The sequence below is a fragment of the Ceratocystis lukuohia genome (genome assembly GCF_044167205.1).
Source record: "Ceratocystis lukuohia strain C4212 chromosome Unknown Supercontig1_pilon, whole genome shotgun sequence".
NCBI lineage: Eukaryota > Fungi > Ascomycota > Sordariomycetes > Microascales > Ceratocystidaceae > Ceratocystis > Ceratocystis lukuohia.
The window spans coordinates 262562-281498 of NW_027263520.1; the positions used below are offsets into that span (position 1 = coordinate 262562).

An 18937-nucleotide genomic window follows, 5' to 3' on the forward strand; every position below is an offset into this window, starting at 1 on the left:
ACCTAGAGTAAGCCAACCCAGACAATATGAAAAAAAAAACAAAAAAGAAACGCTTGTAGAGGCTGCCAGAAGAAAGCAGATGGTCATGAAAGAAAGGAAACAATCGCAAAAACCGAGCCCGGTCAGAGGGGGGGTAGAGACATCAAGACTGCTACGAGGCGGAGACGAACAACAATGAAAGAGCCAAGAGATATGAGCGCAGAAAAACTCAGAAGGGAGAAAAGACAGACTTTTTAGTTGCAGCACCACTGCACGGCTGAGAACGTGGGGGGGGGGGAGAGGCAAGAGGCGGAATCAAGGTACTGGAGCGCTTGTTCGTGTCTAGTTGTAGCGCTCGAGTTCGCTTCCGCTCGCGCTAACAGGTCGTTTGCCGCCGACACTGTACGTGCTAGGAGCGGCGGCAGCAGCGGCGGCAGCAGCAGACCTGTCCTCGGCACCGCGAGACTTGTTGTCGCTGACATTGAGCGCCTTGAGCTTCTCTTCGACAGAGCGCACCAGCGCCGGGTCTAGCTCGGGCTCGACCTTGCAGGGCCGCAAACGACGGCAGTCGGTGCATTTTTTGTGCTGGCATCTGGCGCATTCAACGCCGTCAGCAGCGCCAGCCGGAAACATGGCCTTGCACATGTGGCAGCCATGAACGGGGATAGCCGAGGGGCCAAAGACATCGCCAGGGTAGCCAAAGGGGTATTTGTCTTTTTTGGCACTGAAAGTGAGATGGCAGGTTAGCAATGCGAGCATATCCAAGCAGGAGCGAGTCAAAGAAAAACAAAAAAGGTCCAAAGGGCTGCAGGCCAGAGAACAGTTACTTACGGGTCACGCGGGCAATCGGTACATCTCACATGCTGGCAGCCGCCGCAAATCTTGACTCCCGGACGGAACTGCGTCTTGCACTCGTGGCAGGTGCGGCGCACACGCTGGCGTGTCTTTTTGTACACCAGATCAGGAGCGCCAGGAACCTTGCTGGGGGTGTTGAGCAGCAGGTTCTTGTAGCTGGTGATCCCAGCCTCATTCTCGGCTGCGGCGTTCCAGTCTACAGCAATCACACCGCCGTTGCGGCCGCCGCTGTCTCGCTCAGCAATAATAGCCTTGATCCGCTCGCGGTTTGCCTCGCGCTCAACCTCGCTTTGCTCAGGCGGGTGGCGGATGCAGTTGTCGCAGCGGATGTGGCGGCACTGCAGACACTCCTTGGTGGCCCCAAACGTAGCAGAGCACATGTGGCAGGTGCGGTGCACACGCATGCGGATAGGCTTCTCGACACGCAGAGCCTCGCCGTTGGCCATGTAGCCATCGCCCACCGACTTGATGTTCAGGCCGAACTTGTCGGCAATACTCTTGGCCCGCTCCTCGTAGATTTGGCTGCGAGCGACACGGCTGACGGGGGGGCCAGCGGATGTGGGGGCAGGCGGAGACGAAGGTTTGCTAGAAGAAGGGTTAGTAAGACAGGGTGAGACAAGAAAAAGGAATGAAACAGAAGCAGAAACAGAAACAGAGGGCCGGGAATAGCATACGGAGTAGCAGCGCCGGAAGGAGTGTGCAAGTCGTAATCTTCCGGTGTGGCGGTGGCAGCAGTCGGTTCTTGGGTCAGGTCGTTCGCGGGCTGGGGCTCAGATTGCGGCTGCGGAGAAGACAGTGCCTGGGGCGGTTGCTGAGGCTGGGATGGAGACGCTAAGGCATCGGGCTGGCCGACTATGGATCTGCGTTTATCAGCGGCGCCGCGCTTCAAGACGGTCTTGATACGGGCGAGAGCCCTGCCGAGGCCCTTTTTGGGCTTGGAGGCATCGTCTGGGTTCATGCTGGCGAGGGAAGGAGGAGAATAGAAAGATGACGATAGGCTGGGCTGGGCTGGGCTGGGCTGGGCGTTGGTCGGCCTCTATTATCTTGGTAATGAGCTTCTGAACTGCTTGCTTGGCTTTGCTTCTGCGGTCGGTTCGTTGTGCGCAGCTGGTGGAGGGCGGATGTAGACTAGCGCTTGTTGCGCACGATGGCAAAGTCTCGCGACAATAGACGGTCGAAGGTGAAGCTGGACGAAGCCCCAAGATACGAGTCGATGGCAGACGCAGGACAAGAATATCAAAGAAGTTATCGAACGAGAGAAGCAAAAGAAAATATCAGCCGAAAGAAAAAAAGAAGGAAAGAAAAACGATGACAAGAATAATAATAATAATAATTACTATAATAATTACTATAATAAATAATAAAAGGCAGGAAGGGGGGGAAAGGAAGAGGGCACGACAAGAAGCAGAAGAGCCAGAGATGGCCTGCAAGTTTATTATAAAACAAAAGCTGCCCTTGGCCTGGTGCTTGTCTTCTCCAAACACAGCAGAAGTGAGAGAAGAAAGCAAAATCAAGTCCCAAAGAAGAACAAAGGCCGGGGCTTGGGCTCCGGGCTGCACAGGGTGTGGTCTGGGGGACTGGGTCGATAAAAGGCGGGATTTATCGCAGACGAAGGCCGGCACTGCATGTGTGTGTGTGTGTGTGTGTGTGTGTGTGTGTGTGTGCGTGTGTGTCTATGTGTCTATGTGTATATGTACATATGTACATATACGTGTATATATCGATATATCTCTCCCTCTCTCCCTCGGTGTGTGTCTATTCGTACACCTGTATTCCCACATGTTTGTATTCTGCGTCGGCGTCGGCGTCTGCATGTCTCCATCTGTATGTCTACCTACGTACCATCTATCCTTTGCTTGTGCCATGTCCGTATGTACACAAGCTTGCTGCTATGTCTCCATGTCTGAGGGCCCAAGAGAAGGGGAGGGATGTGGCTGCTCTCCCTATGGACCAAGCTTGCGTCCAGGGAACACAGGAGCAGAGAGGAACATGCAAGACAAGCCAGGGCACAATGACAAGGACACCCAGCCAACAGGCAGAACCAGAACAGAAGGACATGAATGGACAGCCAACATGCGATGGTGGACGTGCGCCCTCTTGTCTTGTCTTGTCTATCCATCTTCTGGCTCGGGTCTTGTCTTTGGTATTTGGTATAGCCTCACCATCTGCCCTCCAAACCTCTCCACGCCCCGAGCTGCTGGCTGCGGCAGAGCACACAAGACACGTCGAACGCCTCTGTCTGCAATATGGCCCGCGGATATACGTCTGTGTCTGTCTGTGACTGTGTCTGTGTCTGTGCCTGTGTCCGTGTCTGTGTCTGTGTCTGTGTTGGGCGTAAACGTTCCCACGGAAAGCCGGCACCACATCCCGCTTGACAATGGGCCCATAGAGAGGCAGGGCGCTGTTGGGTTTTTTTTTTTTTTTTTTTTTTTTTTTTTTCTTTTCCTCTGCAGAGAGGCAGAGCAGGGGAGAGGGGGAGGAGAGGAGGAGAGAAGGAGAGGAGGAGAGGAGGAGAGGAGGAGGAGAGAAGAGAAGGAGACAGCGGTCTGTGTGTCCAGGCAGCCCTTACTAGCCTGTCTTGCGGTATAAGCCGGGCAGTTTTAACAGGAGCTACAGAGTGCTACTCTCTGCAAGCACGCAGTATTACAGCACCCACGCGCTAAAGCGCAGGGCAGGAAGCACTAAGCACTACGCTCAAGACAGCACTAGGGCACTAGGGCACTAGGGCACTAGCAGCTGTAGCTATGTGCATGTGGTGTGCGTGCTCGTGCTGCAGTGCACACATGCATACTAGTTAGTACGCATTGTGCTACAGCCTGTATTACGCCCGCTGCACTAAGCACAACGCACTTGGAATGGAATAGCACAGTCCTCTGCTACTTGCAACTTCAGCTCTGCTCCGTCCGCAACCCACAGCTCGTTTCCGTCACTATTTGCCAGCGTCAAACAACATGCATAAATGCACAAAGACCGAGGCCAAGTTCTTGGGAATCAGACAGTCATAATAGCAGCGGCTAACCTGCATGTCAGCAGATGTCTACATGTGTATGTGTGTTTGTGTATTCTTGCTCTTCTCGTCTGTCTCTAGCCCATGTTTCCAGGGAAAAAGGGGGGGGGGGGGTGCAGGTAAGCCAGCAGGTGCATACACATGTGTACTTGTGTGTACATCTAAAACGTGCAGAAAATATGGGGCGCCTGTCTATTTCTTTGTATCATTATGTCTCTTTCTGCTTGCATGTTTTTCCGCCTGGCTGCTGCTGCGTCTCTCGCCCTCTGCCCCCTCCCTTATTACCAAGCCGAATATAGGGCTCTCCTTTCCTCTGGGTGCAGCTTCCAGGCCCAGGATAATAATGCATGCCGTTGACACACATAATAACACAGCAGCAGTAAGTGTAATTTGCCCCAAGAAACGCACGACTGGACTAGCCGCCCGGACACAACACTGTCACCCATCGTCACACATTGCTAGTGTACAAGCACCTTTAAGCAACTCGCCCCTCCGCCGCCATTCCCCCCCCCCAGGAAAGCGACCCTTCAACTCTCTTCCTCTGTAAATCTCGCAGCCTGCCTGCTTCCATCCGCCTGGCCTGGCTTGAGAAGCCGAGACCCCCGCGTGCTTTGCTGGTATCTGGTGTTCGGGTTAAAGACCCTAGCGACAGATCCGGCCTTTTTTTCGGCCTCACCCTTGGCCTAAATGAAACAGCGATGGGGGGGCACGAAGAGCATATTCTGTTAATGACATGGGCGTGGGCGTTCTTATTTAGTCGCCGGTCGTGGAATATAGATGCAGAAACAGTATGAGAGAGCGGACAATTGAGGGGCAAATGAGGGAGAGAGCGAGCAGAGATAACAGCACACGCACAGCAGACACGGCACACACCCAACAGACACGGTACACACCCAACAGACACGGCACACACCCAACAGACACAGCACAGCACCTACTGTACCGCTTATGCTGCCCACATACTAGGAGCCGCACAACAGCCGTCCTGTCTGATTTTCCTTCTGCTTTTCTATGCCCATCCTCTTCGTCTTCCGTTGCTTCTGTGCCCCTTCTTCTCCCTCCAGCCCGTAACCCAGAGGACAGGTCGAAAGAACGTGTTGTGAACTGATGTTTTTAATGATTTTATTGAGTTATTAAAGAACTAGGTTTTCCCTCTGGTCTGGTACGCCCACAAAGTGATATATATTGTGGGCTTACCCGGTGTTTTACCGACTAGGGTTGGATTTCCCACAACAGAACGGATCTTAAAGCAGCTTTCTTCAAGCTCCCAGACTAAGCAGGGATGCGTGCCGTAGCGGGCATACATACACTATTGCACAACGCAATGCAGCTGTGCAGCTATGCACCTATGCACCTATGCACCTATGCACCTATGCAGTTATGCACCTATACAGGCCCAAGGCCTAGAGGAATAATCTTTTTTCCCCGTCCTTTATTTCTGTCTTGTCTCTGTCTCGCTCTGCCTCTCTGTTTCCCGCCTCCATGGGACAAGCGGAGCCAGAGACATCACACCCCATTCCAGCACCATCACCTAGAACACAAAGAGCATCGGCCAAGCAGAACCAGTGCGGTGGAATTTTTTTTCTCTTCTTTTGCGCAGCTCTCTTGTTTCTCTTTGCCAGCCTCCCTCCGTCACTCTCCCTCCCCTTCCCCCCCCCCCCCCATGCACGCACCACTAACAACCCACCACAAATCCCTTCCCTTGCCTTGCGTGTCGTCTCCTCTCTTACTACCGTTCTCGGTAACCGACTGCAACGCTGGCCAGATAGACGCATCATAGTGGAGATAATACGCTCATCTTCTTCATGTCTTGGCGTCGTCGTTCCAGGGCCCAAGTCCCAGCCCCAAGGCCCCCCCCCCCCCATGGCTGGGCTGGTAGTCTGTCTCTCCATCTCCCAAGCCCTTATTACTTCTTCTTCTTCTCTTCTCCCTGGCCTGGGCTCCCACCATCATCCATCCATCCATCAATCCAACCCATCTATCTATTCCTGGTCCCGGGAATTTCCTCGCCCCCGGCTACCAAGAAGGACTTTGTATTCTAGCACACCCACCGCACGGGGTAACCCACCCAGGCCTACCCCCCCCCCCTTTCCTATTACCTCCCGTCCAAACCCTTGATCTCCTAGCAAACATCGCCAAAAAAAAAATAAAAACTCAAACGCTGCAGTCTATCTTAATATCTCTCTCGTACGAGAACGCCTTTGCCCGTCTCATTCCCTTGCTTCGGACGTTGCATTCAGAGATATTAATAATTCAAATTGCTTCTTTTTCGTTTCTTTTCCCTGTCTACTCGCTGATAGCTTTACAAATGCAATTATATAGTTCTTGACATCTGCCCATCGTATCAGCATATACGACCATAGCTTGTGGAATTCACAGGATCCTGTCCGCTCTCAGTCAACCCCCAAGACACCGTAATAGTAGTACGGTGAATGACCACGTGCGAATCCCCAGTATTGAATTGAGTGTCTTATATTTTCTTTTTCTTTCTAGCTAGAAACCAATCACATACAACCCTGGCTTAGCTTGGCCTAGTGTAGAATCAAGGCTTTGCCTGCTCTTTAGCTCCTTAGTAGCCACGGGAATCTCCTTTTATCCCTTCTAACCCTATGTTGGCATTATAACCCTTCCAGATCCTGTTTCTTCTTTTTTCTTCGCGGCCCACTCGGCTGGATCTGTCATTCTTTAACAACTGGTAGTGCCCCCACTATAGCTACGGCTAAACATTGGCTAAACAGCGCAAATAATGCTACCTTGAACACTATCAATCATCATCAGTCATCAAGCATCATCATCGTCACCCTCGTGAAAATTAAGCCTGTCTTGGATCGGCCTGCTAGCAAAGATACACATCTATAGTGCCTCAAACCCAGCACCAAGCTGTCTGTTCTAACCGTCGCTTCTCGTCGACTGTCCCCAGCAATTTCATCTGTCCAGATTATCACCGTACAAACCTTCCCCCTCTTTGCTCTGCAGCGCCCTCTCTTCTCTGCTCAGAAGCTACACTACACTACACTACACTGCCAGTTCGCTTCCTGACTTTGACTGTGCAAACATACAATTGCACAGGCCTAGTCTACCCTCACAGTACTTCATAATCTCCCGTCACCCCTGCGCCTTTATGCAACCTGAGCCTCCGGAAACCATTCAACAATCATTGCGGATCACTTCCTCGCCACAGCAACATCTGTCATATCAAGATGGCTACCGTATCGCTCCCCACGGTCCGCTCTCTACCGACCCTAGCTCAGGCTCAGGCTCCGGCTCCGGCTCTAGCTCCAGCCTTGGGACCAGCTCTGGACTCAGTACTGGATCTCCGTTTCGGGAAGACGATGGCCTAGGCGATTCGGACGAGCTTGAAACGGCCTTCCAAAACTATCTCTGTGGCATAAACGGCCGTCGCTCCGATAAACGCGCCATCGGAAGCAACCACGTTTCCCATAGCCAACAGTCTCGTGGAGCTCGGATCGCAGAGTATGAGCGACTGGCAGCTTCTCAGCCCGGAAAGGAAACTAAAAGCTCAAGGATACAAGGCAAGGAGCCAGAGCTGCCCGTCAATCCTAACGCCGTAAAGCTCGACGAGCTCCCGGTTGGTATGTTCTGTTTATTCCACAGTAGTCTCTCTTTCGCATCTGTGTGTGTGTGGGTGTGTGTGTGTATTCCCACTGACTTGGCTGTACCTCTGTAGAAATTATGATTCTTATCGTCTCGCATCTCGATGCAGAGTCCCAGGCATCCATTGTCCTGGTCTCGCGCCGTTTCAACGACCTCATGTCCGCTCACCACGTATGGCGTCTTGGCTTCTCGCGATTCTTCCCCGCCGGTCAGTCTCTCATGCGCTCCTCTCAGGTCCAAGCCCGTAACGCCGACAACGCACAAACCATCATTCCGCACTTTGCTCGCATCACAGCATTGGCTACTTGGCGCACTGAATATATGCTGCGTACGCGGCTTCTCCGTAACTTGCTGCGTGGCCGCCCCGGCGGCGGGGCCCACTCAATAGGGTCCTCGTCTCGTAGCAGGGGGTCAAACAAAAAGAGCAATGCTGTCTTGACGTTCAACACAAAACTGCCTTGGCTGGTCACTCACCTGCACGCGGTCTTTGAGGATAGGAGCAAGGGCCCTCGATCCATACACGGCGTCAGCAATATGGGTGTGTCGTCTATGGGCGAGCTGGACACTGGGAAAGTAGAGGCAGGGGGCGTCGATGATCATTTCATGGTTTCTCAAGCAGAGAGAGTATTTCCAATGATGACTCTATATGGGCTGGGGGAGGACTATGCAGCCGTTCCGAACGTCATGGATGTCAGCGAGCCATTTGGCTTTATTGCCGGCGAGGGATGTCCGGGAGGGCGCCCGTTTTACCGCTCGCGCATAGAGCGCCGTACTTGCTATCTTTGGACTGGAGTTAATGACACCCAAGAACATCCTGCTGAACTCCCTCGCATCCCCCACTCAACGGAAGGCATCAGTGCTACCTGGATGGCCAAGAAAACCGAGATATTGTCCAGCACCGAAGCTATGATTGGCATGGTAACGGGCTCTACTCTAGGCATTGTCACGGCATACTCAGTTGGGGGCAGCTCTCTCGCAACGGGCGTCCATTTTTCCCGTGGTGAGATGACGGCTCGCTGGGCTGTGTGTCCCGGCGTCCCCATCATTGGCTTGAAAATCGACGACAACTATAGTCTGCAACGCAAGTCTGCTGCGAGAGTATGGGCCGTAGTTCTCAACGCTCTTGGCGAGGTATTTTACCTAAAGCAGGGCCCCACGCCTAAGGCAGATTACGCCAAACATCTGGACGTAGCAAATAAATGGTGCTCAGGCTTGTCAGCAAAGTGGCATCTCATCGAAGAGACTCGGCGCGTGGCACGGTCTTCTCCGCTCAGTACCCGACCTGAAGAGCTCGAGGAAACCCCGCCTCCTAACCTCGACATGTCTGCTCCACAGGCAGATCGCATCTTGGCTGCCCGCAAAATCGAGACTTTTTTGAGCCACCGGCCTCTCTACTTTCGCCACAGGTTCTTGGGCTGGGACATGCGGCGGCGTTTGGAGGTTGACTTTGCCAATGAGGATGCCAATAGACGTGGTGAGACTGTTTTGGTCATTGATTGCGGGTATGGTCCAGATCAGCAGAGGCCGGCTGTTACTCGGTACGTCCGGAGTTGCGCGGCCGCTTCTGGACTTTTTGCTCCAATCACGACCGGGACATTTCAGCCAATGGGTGTTCCTGACGCTGACTGTTGGGGACAGACAGAGTTTGCTGTCAGAGACTTTTGCCAGACCAAGATTACCGCTTCTGCTATTGATGTTTCTAAATACGCTGTTACGACCTTTGCTGAAGACGTCAACGCTGCAATCAATGGGGCTGCTCCTGGGTACCCCGATGGATTCACTCCCCAATCTCCAAATGACATCCCCGGATATAGAGGCCGCTATATCGCTGTTGGGACTGACGTAGGCAAGGTCATCGTATGGGATATCCGAGATAGCCAGGCCGACGTGGTTGCTCCGGTGCGTATCATCCAAACCCACTCGCCTGAAATCACGAGCGTTGCCCTCAACGCTCTGTATCTTGTTCACGGCGGAAGCGATGGGCTTGTCCAGGCATGGGATCCTCTGGCCTCCATCCTTGAACCTCTGCGCACAATCAACTCCAAGACAAATGGCCAAGTTCCTCGGAATATGGCAGCACTAAACCCTACGCGACCATTTGAGGAATACTCTCATGTTGGCGCCATATATCTTGACCCCGATCCATCTGCACTGCGGGGTCTTGTGTCATTCGGGGCTATGGTCCGCTTTTGGACCTACTCATCGCCCAAGAAACTATCCAGACATAGGCGACGCCGCGCAGGCGGAGACTTTCATGGGCGCCCCTTGACTCGCCGGGGCCACAATATTACAAGCTACATTGCGGCAGAAAAGGCAGAGATCCACCGTGAGGAGCAACGGCGTACACGAGAAGAGGAGTATCTTCGCAAGCGGTTTGGCGTTGGTGCTTTTGGCGATCTTAACGAAGAGGAGGCGTTGGAGTATGCACAGATGATTTCGCAGGACTCGTTTGTCGATGACGAACAGCGTCGGAACATGAGCGCAAGTGTGATGGAAAGCCCGAATACGAATAGCCCCAGCGACACAGCATCATCCCTTGGCAGCCATATATTTGTAGCAGAGGCCACAGCAGGCTCCAGTGGCCAACACCAGCGGGGTGATAGTAGCACAGAAGCGAGTGCGGACCGCTCTCATGGGGATGCGGAAGCCGAGTTCCAGCTTCAAATTGAACGTGCGCTTCGCCTGTCTCTCCTCGAAGCATCGGGCGAGGCCGATTCCTCTTCGCCCTCCAACACCCCGTCTAGCATTGGACTGGCTCCGCAGTCTGCAGCCCATGAAGACAGCAGACCATCAACAGAAAATCCCAGCCGTGATTTCGGCGGCCATTCGCCGCTCAACCCGCCGCCAAAGAACTCCTACACCGCGCCAATCACGTACAAAGCCAAGACGCCGAACAAGAAGGGCCGCGCAAAGGACCAGCAGCCCAGTTTGCAGGCGTGCCATCTTGGCCCTGATCTAGGCCCAGACCTAGACTTTGGCAGCGGATCCAGAAGCAGGGTCACACCAATGAGTCAGGAGGAGGCAGACTTGGAGCTTGCTCTGCGGCTGAGCATGCAACCCGAACCGGTAATAAGCGCTAGCTCTGGCGGCGAAGATTGGCCAGACCTCACGGGGAGCGTGGGCAAAGGCAAAGGCCGCATCTGATTTGAAGTAGGGGACAGGGTTTTAGGGCTAACTTGAATATATTCAACGTCTACGGGAATCACAGAGATCAAACGACGCCGGACTGGTTACCGGACAGGATTCACCCTCTGCAAGGTTCACTATAGAGTTTTGGCGAGCGAAGCGCAATTGCTCCCAAGTTACCTTGTTGCTCGTTTCCGCTCTACCGTGGTTAAAGTACAATAGGCAAAAAAAAAAAAAGAAACAATGAAAGAACGAAAGAACGAAAACAACCATACACAAAGAACAAAGCAGTGAACAGAACGTAGAACGAATACAAAGGAAAAGTAGCAAAGAAAACAGATCTGTACCTCCACACCCCCTCTCCCGAGAAATCACCTTCTCGCCGCGCCGTGCCCTCTCACAACTCCCACGGATGGCTAAAGGTCTTGGCTTGGTCGCACCCTGCGACTGGGCAACGTATTTCTGCATTCGTGTGGTTGAGCCGCACGTGATACTCTTTAAAGTCGCCGTGTCCGGAGCGCGCTGCCAGGATCCGGGCGACTGTACCTCTGTGTAGCCCCTTCATCCAGCCGAGTTAGTAGCATATAATTGCGTCTTTAGATACTATAGTTCTTAGTCTCTACGTTAAGTCTTCGCTTGTCAAAAGACAGGAGGAACTTGGCTTGGCTTTTTAGGGTGGGTATTATTGACGACCCCCTTGCAAAAAAGAACAGACGAAGGGGGCCTTAGTCAAACCTTACCGAGATACTATAAGCAAGGGCAGACAGGGCCCTTGATATTCTCTAACACTTAGTGTGCAACATTGGACTCGGGATTATTCACCATGATTCAGACTGGTTAGCGGTCAGAGATAAGAATATATCAATGTACAGACATTAAAAAAAGATGTAGTTTATGTTATTTGTAGCGTGAGGTAGGTGATATGTGCAAGTTCCGAAAGGTCTCCGGTGAAGAAAAGCGTCCCCGACTTTTCTTTTTGTATGAAATAGTAAAAACAACATGAAAAAAAAAAACAAAGATCTTGGATATGACGAACAAAGGGCGAGGGGATGGGGAGAGAGAGAGCTTGATTGAATATGAGCAAGAGAAAAAAAAAAGGAGAAAAAAAGAACAAAGAAAAGAAAGAAGTCAGCTCTAACTCCCCTTCCTCGCCTCGCCTTCAAGACGAATGCATCCCTGGCGGTGGTTGAGACAAGATGGGGTAATGGGTGAATGGTGATAGTAAGGTAGGTCAAGTGATGGGTAGTGTGTGTGATATGTGCTATGTGCTCGTGGTCCAGAACCCTCTAGGGGCCAGACTAAGAAAAAGAGTCCGAAATTCCAGGACCCTCAAAGGTAAGATAAAACATGAAGGGAAAAAAAAAAAACAAAAAACATAAAACAACGCTTCCAATAAATTCCCGCCCAAAAAAAAAAAAGAAACAAGAAAATGAGAGAAAAAAAAAAGAAAAGGAAAAGAAGGAATAGAAAAAAAGAGCGCGCTCTTAAAATAGAACGACAACTAACAGCGCCCCAGCCAGCGCCTTCGCCAAGGCGGGGGCCTGCAATACAGAACCTGCACTGCTATTGCTATTGTTTTGTGTGCCGCTGGGCTCAGCAGTAGTGTCATTGCCACTGTCTGCCTGCGTCTTGGTGGCAGTAGCCGACGTGGTTGCTCCAGGCACTGGCATGGTCTTGACAATGGTCGTAGTCATAGATGGGCCAAATGGATATTGTAGCGTCACGCTGTTTGCTACAGCGCCGTGCGCGTCAATGGTGATCGTCTGCCCGCCAGCCGTAACTGTAGTGTTCGACGGGGCGCTGGGGCCAACCGTGTAAGTCTCGTTGAGCACAACTAGCTCTGACGAGCCGATTTGGGTCAAGGTAACGCCGCCCACAATGGCAAACTCAATGGCCGAGACGTCGGCGCTAGGACCTCCCAGGGTCGTCGTGCCGTCAATGACCACTCCGTTCCGACCAATGTAGAGAACGTTGTCGTCTATAGTCGTAGTATGTACATAATCCATGGTCGTGTAGGTGATGGTGGTCTGGTGGATCACCACCACTGAGTTGCCATAGGCCGTGATCATCTTGCCACCGGCAACGACAACCTCGGTCTGCTCCGGCACGGTCGCGGTGTAGGGGAGTGTCTTTCCCGCCTTCTCAAGTGCAATACCAGTGGGTCCAATGACCACCTCCTGCCCCATGATTATCTCCGTGGAGGCAGTAGGGCCAATGGTGTATACATAGTCCCCAATGCGAACAGTGCCCTTGTTAACTGCTACATCAAGGCCGTTCATGACGGTCGAGGTGCTAACATTGGCAACCAGGCCAGTAACACCGGGGCGAATGCGTGCCATGGTATCGCCACCCTCGTTAACGATGCGGTCCGGCTCGACCACAAACACCTCGTTGTCGTAGGTGATGGTGGACGTCTTTTCAGGACCCAGGTCCTCGTAGGTCTTGTCGTTGATGATGACTCGGTCGGGGCCAGCTGTAATGGCAAAACTAGCGGTTGATGGAGTCTTGGTAGCGCCCTGTGCGGCAGTCTCGGTGGGGTCCTGGTTCTGGTTTTCATTCTGCATGCCGGTGTAGAGAGACAGATGCCATACATTGCTGTTGCTTGTCTGTTGAGGCTTTTCCTCAATCAACTGCGGGGTCGGCTTGATGATGGTCGTGGGCTTCCAGCCGTTGTTGAAGGCAGGGTCCTCTGCAGCAAGGGTGATAGGGGCTCCATTCTCCTCCGAAGAGACAACAGCAGCCCCCATGGCGATCTTGGGAAGTGGCTCGTCGGCATCAGCGTCGGTGTCAGTGTTGGTGTCGGTGTTAGTGTCGGTATTAGCGTCGTTGTCGGTATCAATGCCAGTGTCAGTAGGAACAGGAAGGTGGTCGTTCTCAATCGAGGTTTTCGGAAGACCAAAGTTGGGCACAGTGGCAGACCGGGCAAAAATCACCGACGGGTTATGGTCAACGGCGTAGATTGTCGACGTTGTTGCGCTTCCCAGGACGTTGAAGTTTGCCATGGCAGTGTCGATGCTGAAGATAAAGCCGCCGGTTTTGAAGGCAATTGGTGTTGGCGTGAGCAGAAAGTTGCACCATGTCGGCTGCGCGACATTCTTGTATGGGGCTGTGTACTCCTCAGGGCTGCCGGTAAAGGTAACAGTGTTGTTAGGCTCCTTGTAGTACGAAACAACCACGGCTGGTTCGCCCTGGGGAAGCAGTGTGCAAATGTCGCCATTGGGATAGGTATAAGCCGATGTGACCTTGCCGTAAAAGACATTATATTGGCTCACAGTGTTGGCATTTGTGACTTGGTTGCCTTGGTTATCTCTGCAAATAACACTTGACGAGGGGGCTGCCGTAATAAGAGAGCCTGGTGCAGATGCTGTTATGTAGACCGGATGATTTCCCGTTCCTGACTGCTGAGTTCGGGTGGCATTTGAATAGGGTGCATAGACAGTGTAGCAGTCTGGTGCGAAACTTGATACAGCTCCAGTTGGCTGCAAGCTGTCTTGGTTTCCGGTTGGCTGTATAACTTGTGGGTTGGTTTTAGAGGGCTTTTGCGAGTCCCCCAGAAGGCCATCGCCCCCTAATAGCGGGAGGGCGGGGCGACTGAGTACATTAGAGGAAGGAGTTTGCTCTGGTGCTTGCTTGTGAGTTTGTACTGGTACAGAAAAGCGATGGGAAGATGACGAGGCTTTTGGTTGTTGAAGGGGGCCTTTACGAAAAGAGAGAGCATGTTAGTGATATCAAACTTATAATTCTGCGGGTATCTGCCCGCGAGAGGCAACTCTACTACATTAACTTACTAGCTGCGGAGATCTCGGCGAGGGCAAGGAGAGCTAAGGGGGCAATGAACCTCATGATGATCTGGGTGTATGTATGTACGTATGCACCGGAAGGCCATGCGCTCCCTTTAGAAAAGGCCGTCAAGATTAACAGGTGAGAGCGAGTGTGATCATTAAGAACAAAGATAAAGAGTAAGAATATATAACGAACGACAGTAACTTGGGCTCTTTCTGACCCTGTATATATGCAATAGGATAGGTCTTAAGGCAAGAAGAGGGCAATGTGGAATAAAAAACCCAAGTCTAAAGAAAAAAAAAAAATAAGACAGATAATAATGAATGTAACGAGCCCAAAAGGAAAGGTCGGAGGGAATAGAAAGAGAGAAAAAGAGTGATGCGGCACAACATGTGTACTAGGAAAAGAGTGGTTAAGGATGGAGGAAGTACTCCCAATGTGCTATGACATTAAAATGAGTTGCTCTGCTAGAAAGACAAGAAAAAAAAGGAAGAAGGAAAGAAAAATGAAAAACCAGACGCAGATAGGACAAATCTTCCCCGATCTAGATCGCTCCTTGCTGCCCTTGTTGCTGTATGAAAGCAGCTGGGATCAGGTCCTAGTGTGTAGGAAGCTAGCAAGGCATCTTCGAGAACAAGATACAACGACAAGACAACAAGACGACAAGGGACTTAGCCTACTCTATCTTAGGAGCTAAATTGTGAGCTAAGCCAGGGGCCTCGTGACAGAAGTTGTTGGGGTGGTAGTATTAAGAGACGAGAGATGACAAGTGAGTGGATTAGCCTAGCTTAGCAAGCACGCAAGCTATTATGAGCACGAGGAGGGCAGTGAAAAGAGACAAAGCCAGCGCATTTTGGACATACTAATTACGGTGGGTTGCATCCGAATAACTTCGGCGCCTTTCTCCGTCCAAACTCACTGACGAACTCAGGCGAGCGAGGTTGATGTTAGAAGTAAGGGTAAGGACGAGGGTGATCACAAACGTCAACGTGAGCCTGAGGTTGAACGTCAGGTTGAGCGTGTGAATTTAGACATGAGAAGAGAGAGGGGCTGCCATGGGCTTCAGGTGTGTGTGAGAGAGACAACAAGCGGGTGCTATGGCCCAAATGGGGCCCCAGGGAGAAGACAAAGGGATGCTATGGCTCCAAGGTAGCGCATGCCCAGAGGCTCCCATACTATAGCACCCTGTCCTACTGCAGGTCCCCCAGGTTTCAAGGTCTAACACTTGAAGACTCCGTCTTAGGAGCCGCAATAGCCGGCTAAATTATTATTATTCGTTAACTCCTAGCGGTATATTGCAGCATGTCAGCGTTCGCCCCAAAGAAAGCTTCCAAGTGGACTTATTACGTACATGTGCGCAAGCCCAAGGACGACAAGAAACAATATATTGGAGCAAAAAGAGCACAGCAAAATGAACAACTATGCGCATCACTGCCCGCAATATTGGTATAACTTATGCCTGATGGAAAAAAATTAATCCAATAAAAAGAAAAAGGCGCAATACGTACGCGCACGGGAATGGTACAGTAAGTATTTACTGATGTACCACAAAACAATGGAAAACAAATGGCCAAATACGAGCTTGATGAGCGGCAGAGCGTTTTCTAGGCTGCTGCATACGCATTTACTTGGCCTTTTGGACCCTTTGCAGCAAAGAGACACATACACATGGCGATCCTGTTGTGCTGCGGATTGAATCAAAATCTGATTCGATCGAGATTTGAACAAACGGCCAGGGTTGATGACGAGGGAAACAGGAAGCACGAAGCACGAAGCACGAAGCCCAAGGTATGAAGAACGAAGACTGAAGCTCTAATCGCGTGCAGATGCCACATTCCTTACTGAAGCCTGGCATACTCACCAACAAAGGGGGCAAGCATGGCTGCCCTGGCCTTTCCACAGAGCCTGTAAGTGGGATCTCCCACATCAATTTTAACGTATGCACCGCTAAAATGACCCTTCAAGTGACGTGACGTGTATATGTTGTCCTATACGTGTGCATGTACTGTGCAGAAAACCACTTGCTGACTATATCCCACAACGGAAAATATGCAGGGGCACATGCTTCTCGCACGCACCCATGTGGAGTTGCTGCAGCACTGGGACTGGAGTACTGCGGTTCGGATGTAAGGTGCCGCTATATAAGTGACTAGGTTTATAGCGGACTAGGGCAGGAAGGAGAAGTTGATTTGCCAAGGTCAATGATTTTAAGAAGTGATCTGAGGGTCCCTTTGCCTCCAGACACAGGGAGCAGAAGAGCAGACGGGGACCAGCAAGCTTAATCAACGTCTTTAGTTGGCGGGTCGTACGAAGAGTAACATCAATGAGATGGCAAGCCTAGCAACAAAAAGGTGGGCATTTTGCGCTGCAGATTAATACCTATCTGGATAGTTCCTGACAACAAAGACTGACTGAGCAAAAGCAAAATGTGACAATGCAATTTGCCTATCCAAGATGCCAAAGATCCTCACGTCAAGTCGGTCTAGTGGTTTACTAGACCTTGGACCTTGGCGGTAAAAGGGAAAAAAATCAGCTAAGTCGCTGCTCTCAGACTCGGCTAGAATCAGATTGACTCGCATAAAAGCGCTGATTACACTATTGGCAAACCAGGCTCGTTTTGAAGCATCGCTAATAATAGACGATAAATTGCAGGCTAAGCGGGCAGCCTGCAACTCTTTGAATTATTATTTTTGTTAGGGTTACAAGAGTTATAGTCCGATAACTGGGTCCAAAGGCCGTGCTACAAAGTCAGCAAGTGATTTACCAAGAAGACCCACACACCACGACAATTATAGTAGTTATAGTCAGGGACCGAGAGAGACTGGAGAGACTAGGGTGCGTGTTGGGGGCTAATTGCAGGCGGGACCAACGACTAGATGGGTTTCTCCAGTGAAGTGAAATGAACATGGCTATGATGTACAGGAGAGGGTTGGCGGTGACTCGGGCTTCCAGGGGATGATGCCGTCTGATGTCGAGTAGTATTGGTCGTCTTGTGCTTGAAGGCTAGCCTGCGTAATAGAATGCCGGTGAAGCGGATAGGAGACTAACGCGGCCGCCGTTGTCAGGAACAAAGCAATCAGAAACAAGACCATGGTCATGAAAAAGAGGCCGATGGAACACAGCATGCGGATCAACTGTAATTGGGCACTAGAAGCCACTGATTCTCCAGGCCCAGGAATTCAGCCTCCAGTTGGCCATTATCGTGAGCTACGCTTAATCTAACGAGGTGTATTTCGATTGAGGCTGCGCAAGGTCTGGCAGAAAAGAGCAAAGGTGTGAGTGAGCTAAAGAAGATTTGAATGCTTCATGGGGGTGAGGTGAGGGCGAGGACAAGAGAGAAAGGGAGAGAGGCAGGGGCGATAGAGAGAGGACAAGAAGTTGTATGGTGATGGGATGGTACCTTTGGACCAGTATTTTCAAATTTGGCTCGGCTTGGTTCCATTGGACGTCGAAAATAGGAATAGCGCATTCTCTATAATAGCAACAGGATCTCATCGGAGAAATAGACTTTCCTGATAGGGTTGAAGCTAGCTTGGCGAAAACTGGCGAAGTGTGTATCTGAGACACAGAAGGAGTAATAAGACCATGGGTGTGTACTTTAAGATCAGGCCAAGAGGAAAATCGGCTGCTTGTCCCGTCATGCATTAAAGCGTGGTGCAAATGAGAATGGTCGAGAATGGGAGCGAGGACAATGGGAGAAGAGGAGAAAGAGGGCAACGCGCAGTGAGGGATAGAAAGGGCATAGAGGACGAAGCCAGTAGAGAGGCCAATGGCGCAGACTAGAAATTAGATAAGCGGAAAGAAGAAGAATTTTCCACCCACCGTTTGCGCCTGCTGTCTATGCATCGCGTAGTTGCTCTTTCTGGTGTCAAAATTTTCGTCCTTTAATTCCCTTTATCTTCCTCTATCTTTACTTTTCTCTTCTTTGACACTATCGTGGCCAGCTAACAGGGCCCCCTTTACCATTCTGCTGCAGTGCCCAGCACCGAGTATCACAGTATTCAGCAACACTCAGGGCCTATTCCCTAGCTCTAACAGCTCCTTGTCACTCCTTGCAACTGAAACGAGGAGAGTTTATCTATAGGAAAGCACTTCTTGGTATTACCAAACTTGGGCCACTTCTACGCTCCTTCAGCGTCGCTGGGTCCTTGGGTTTGGTGACTTGCGCACTGGCCAGTCGGCTTGCTAACGGCTGTTAATGGGTGCCCTGCTTGCACTCTCTTGCTCAAAGTCTTTTCCTTCTTTTCTTCCTTTTCTTTCTCTTCTTCCCTTTCTTCTTCCTTTCCTTCCCTCTTCACATATTTTGATTTTGATCTTGGTTGAGCCTCCTTTGCGTTGGTGTACTTGCCCGTCAGTTTGCGTCCTTCCTCTAATCATCGCCCTCGTCAACGATCTATCATCACCATAATCATCGTCATCATCTTCTTGTCTTGACGACTTGCACATAAACTATCGGCCGCAGTCCTTCATTTAGTCGACTCCCTAGACGCTATCACCACTCTTTCTCGTCTGCGCATTTGGGAATCAAGGCCGGTACAGAGACAGCACCACACTGCACACACTCTCTTGATA

The 18937-nt window shown here is 51.3% G+C and overlaps 3 protein-coding genes across 3 annotated transcripts; 1 reads left to right on the forward strand and 2 right to left on the reverse strand.

Annotated features, from left to right (window-relative positions):
- Nucleotides 1–321: 321 nt before the first annotated feature.
- On the reverse strand, nucleotides 322–1792 carry HOO65_010065 (uncharacterized protein; the record flags this gene model as incomplete). Its single annotated transcript, XM_071005802.1, has 3 exons — nucleotides 322–703; nucleotides 811–1419; nucleotides 1509–1792. The coding sequence occupies 3 exons, from the start codon at nucleotides 1790–1792 to the stop codon at nucleotides 322–324; spliced, it is 1275 nt and encodes a 424-aa protein (XP_070861887.1).
- Nucleotides 1793–6962: 5170 nt separating this feature from the next.
- HOO65_010066 (F-box and WD domain-containingprotein) lies at nucleotides 6963–10600 on the forward strand (the record flags this gene model as incomplete). Its single annotated transcript, XM_071005314.1, has 2 exons — nucleotides 6963–7434; nucleotides 7530–10600. The coding sequence occupies 2 exons, from the start codon at nucleotides 6963–6965 to the stop codon at nucleotides 10598–10600; spliced, it is 3543 nt and encodes a 1180-aa protein (XP_070861888.1).
- Nucleotides 10601–12066: 1466 nt separating this feature from the next.
- Nucleotides 12067–14425, reverse strand: HOO65_010067 (uncharacterized protein; the record flags this gene model as incomplete). The annotated part of the gene is made up of 2 exons (XM_071005502.1): nucleotides 12067–14279; nucleotides 14371–14425. The coding sequence occupies 2 exons, from the start codon at nucleotides 14423–14425 to the stop codon at nucleotides 12067–12069; spliced, it is 2268 nt and encodes a 755-aa protein (XP_070861889.1).
- Nucleotides 14426–18937: the final 4512 nt, after the last annotated feature.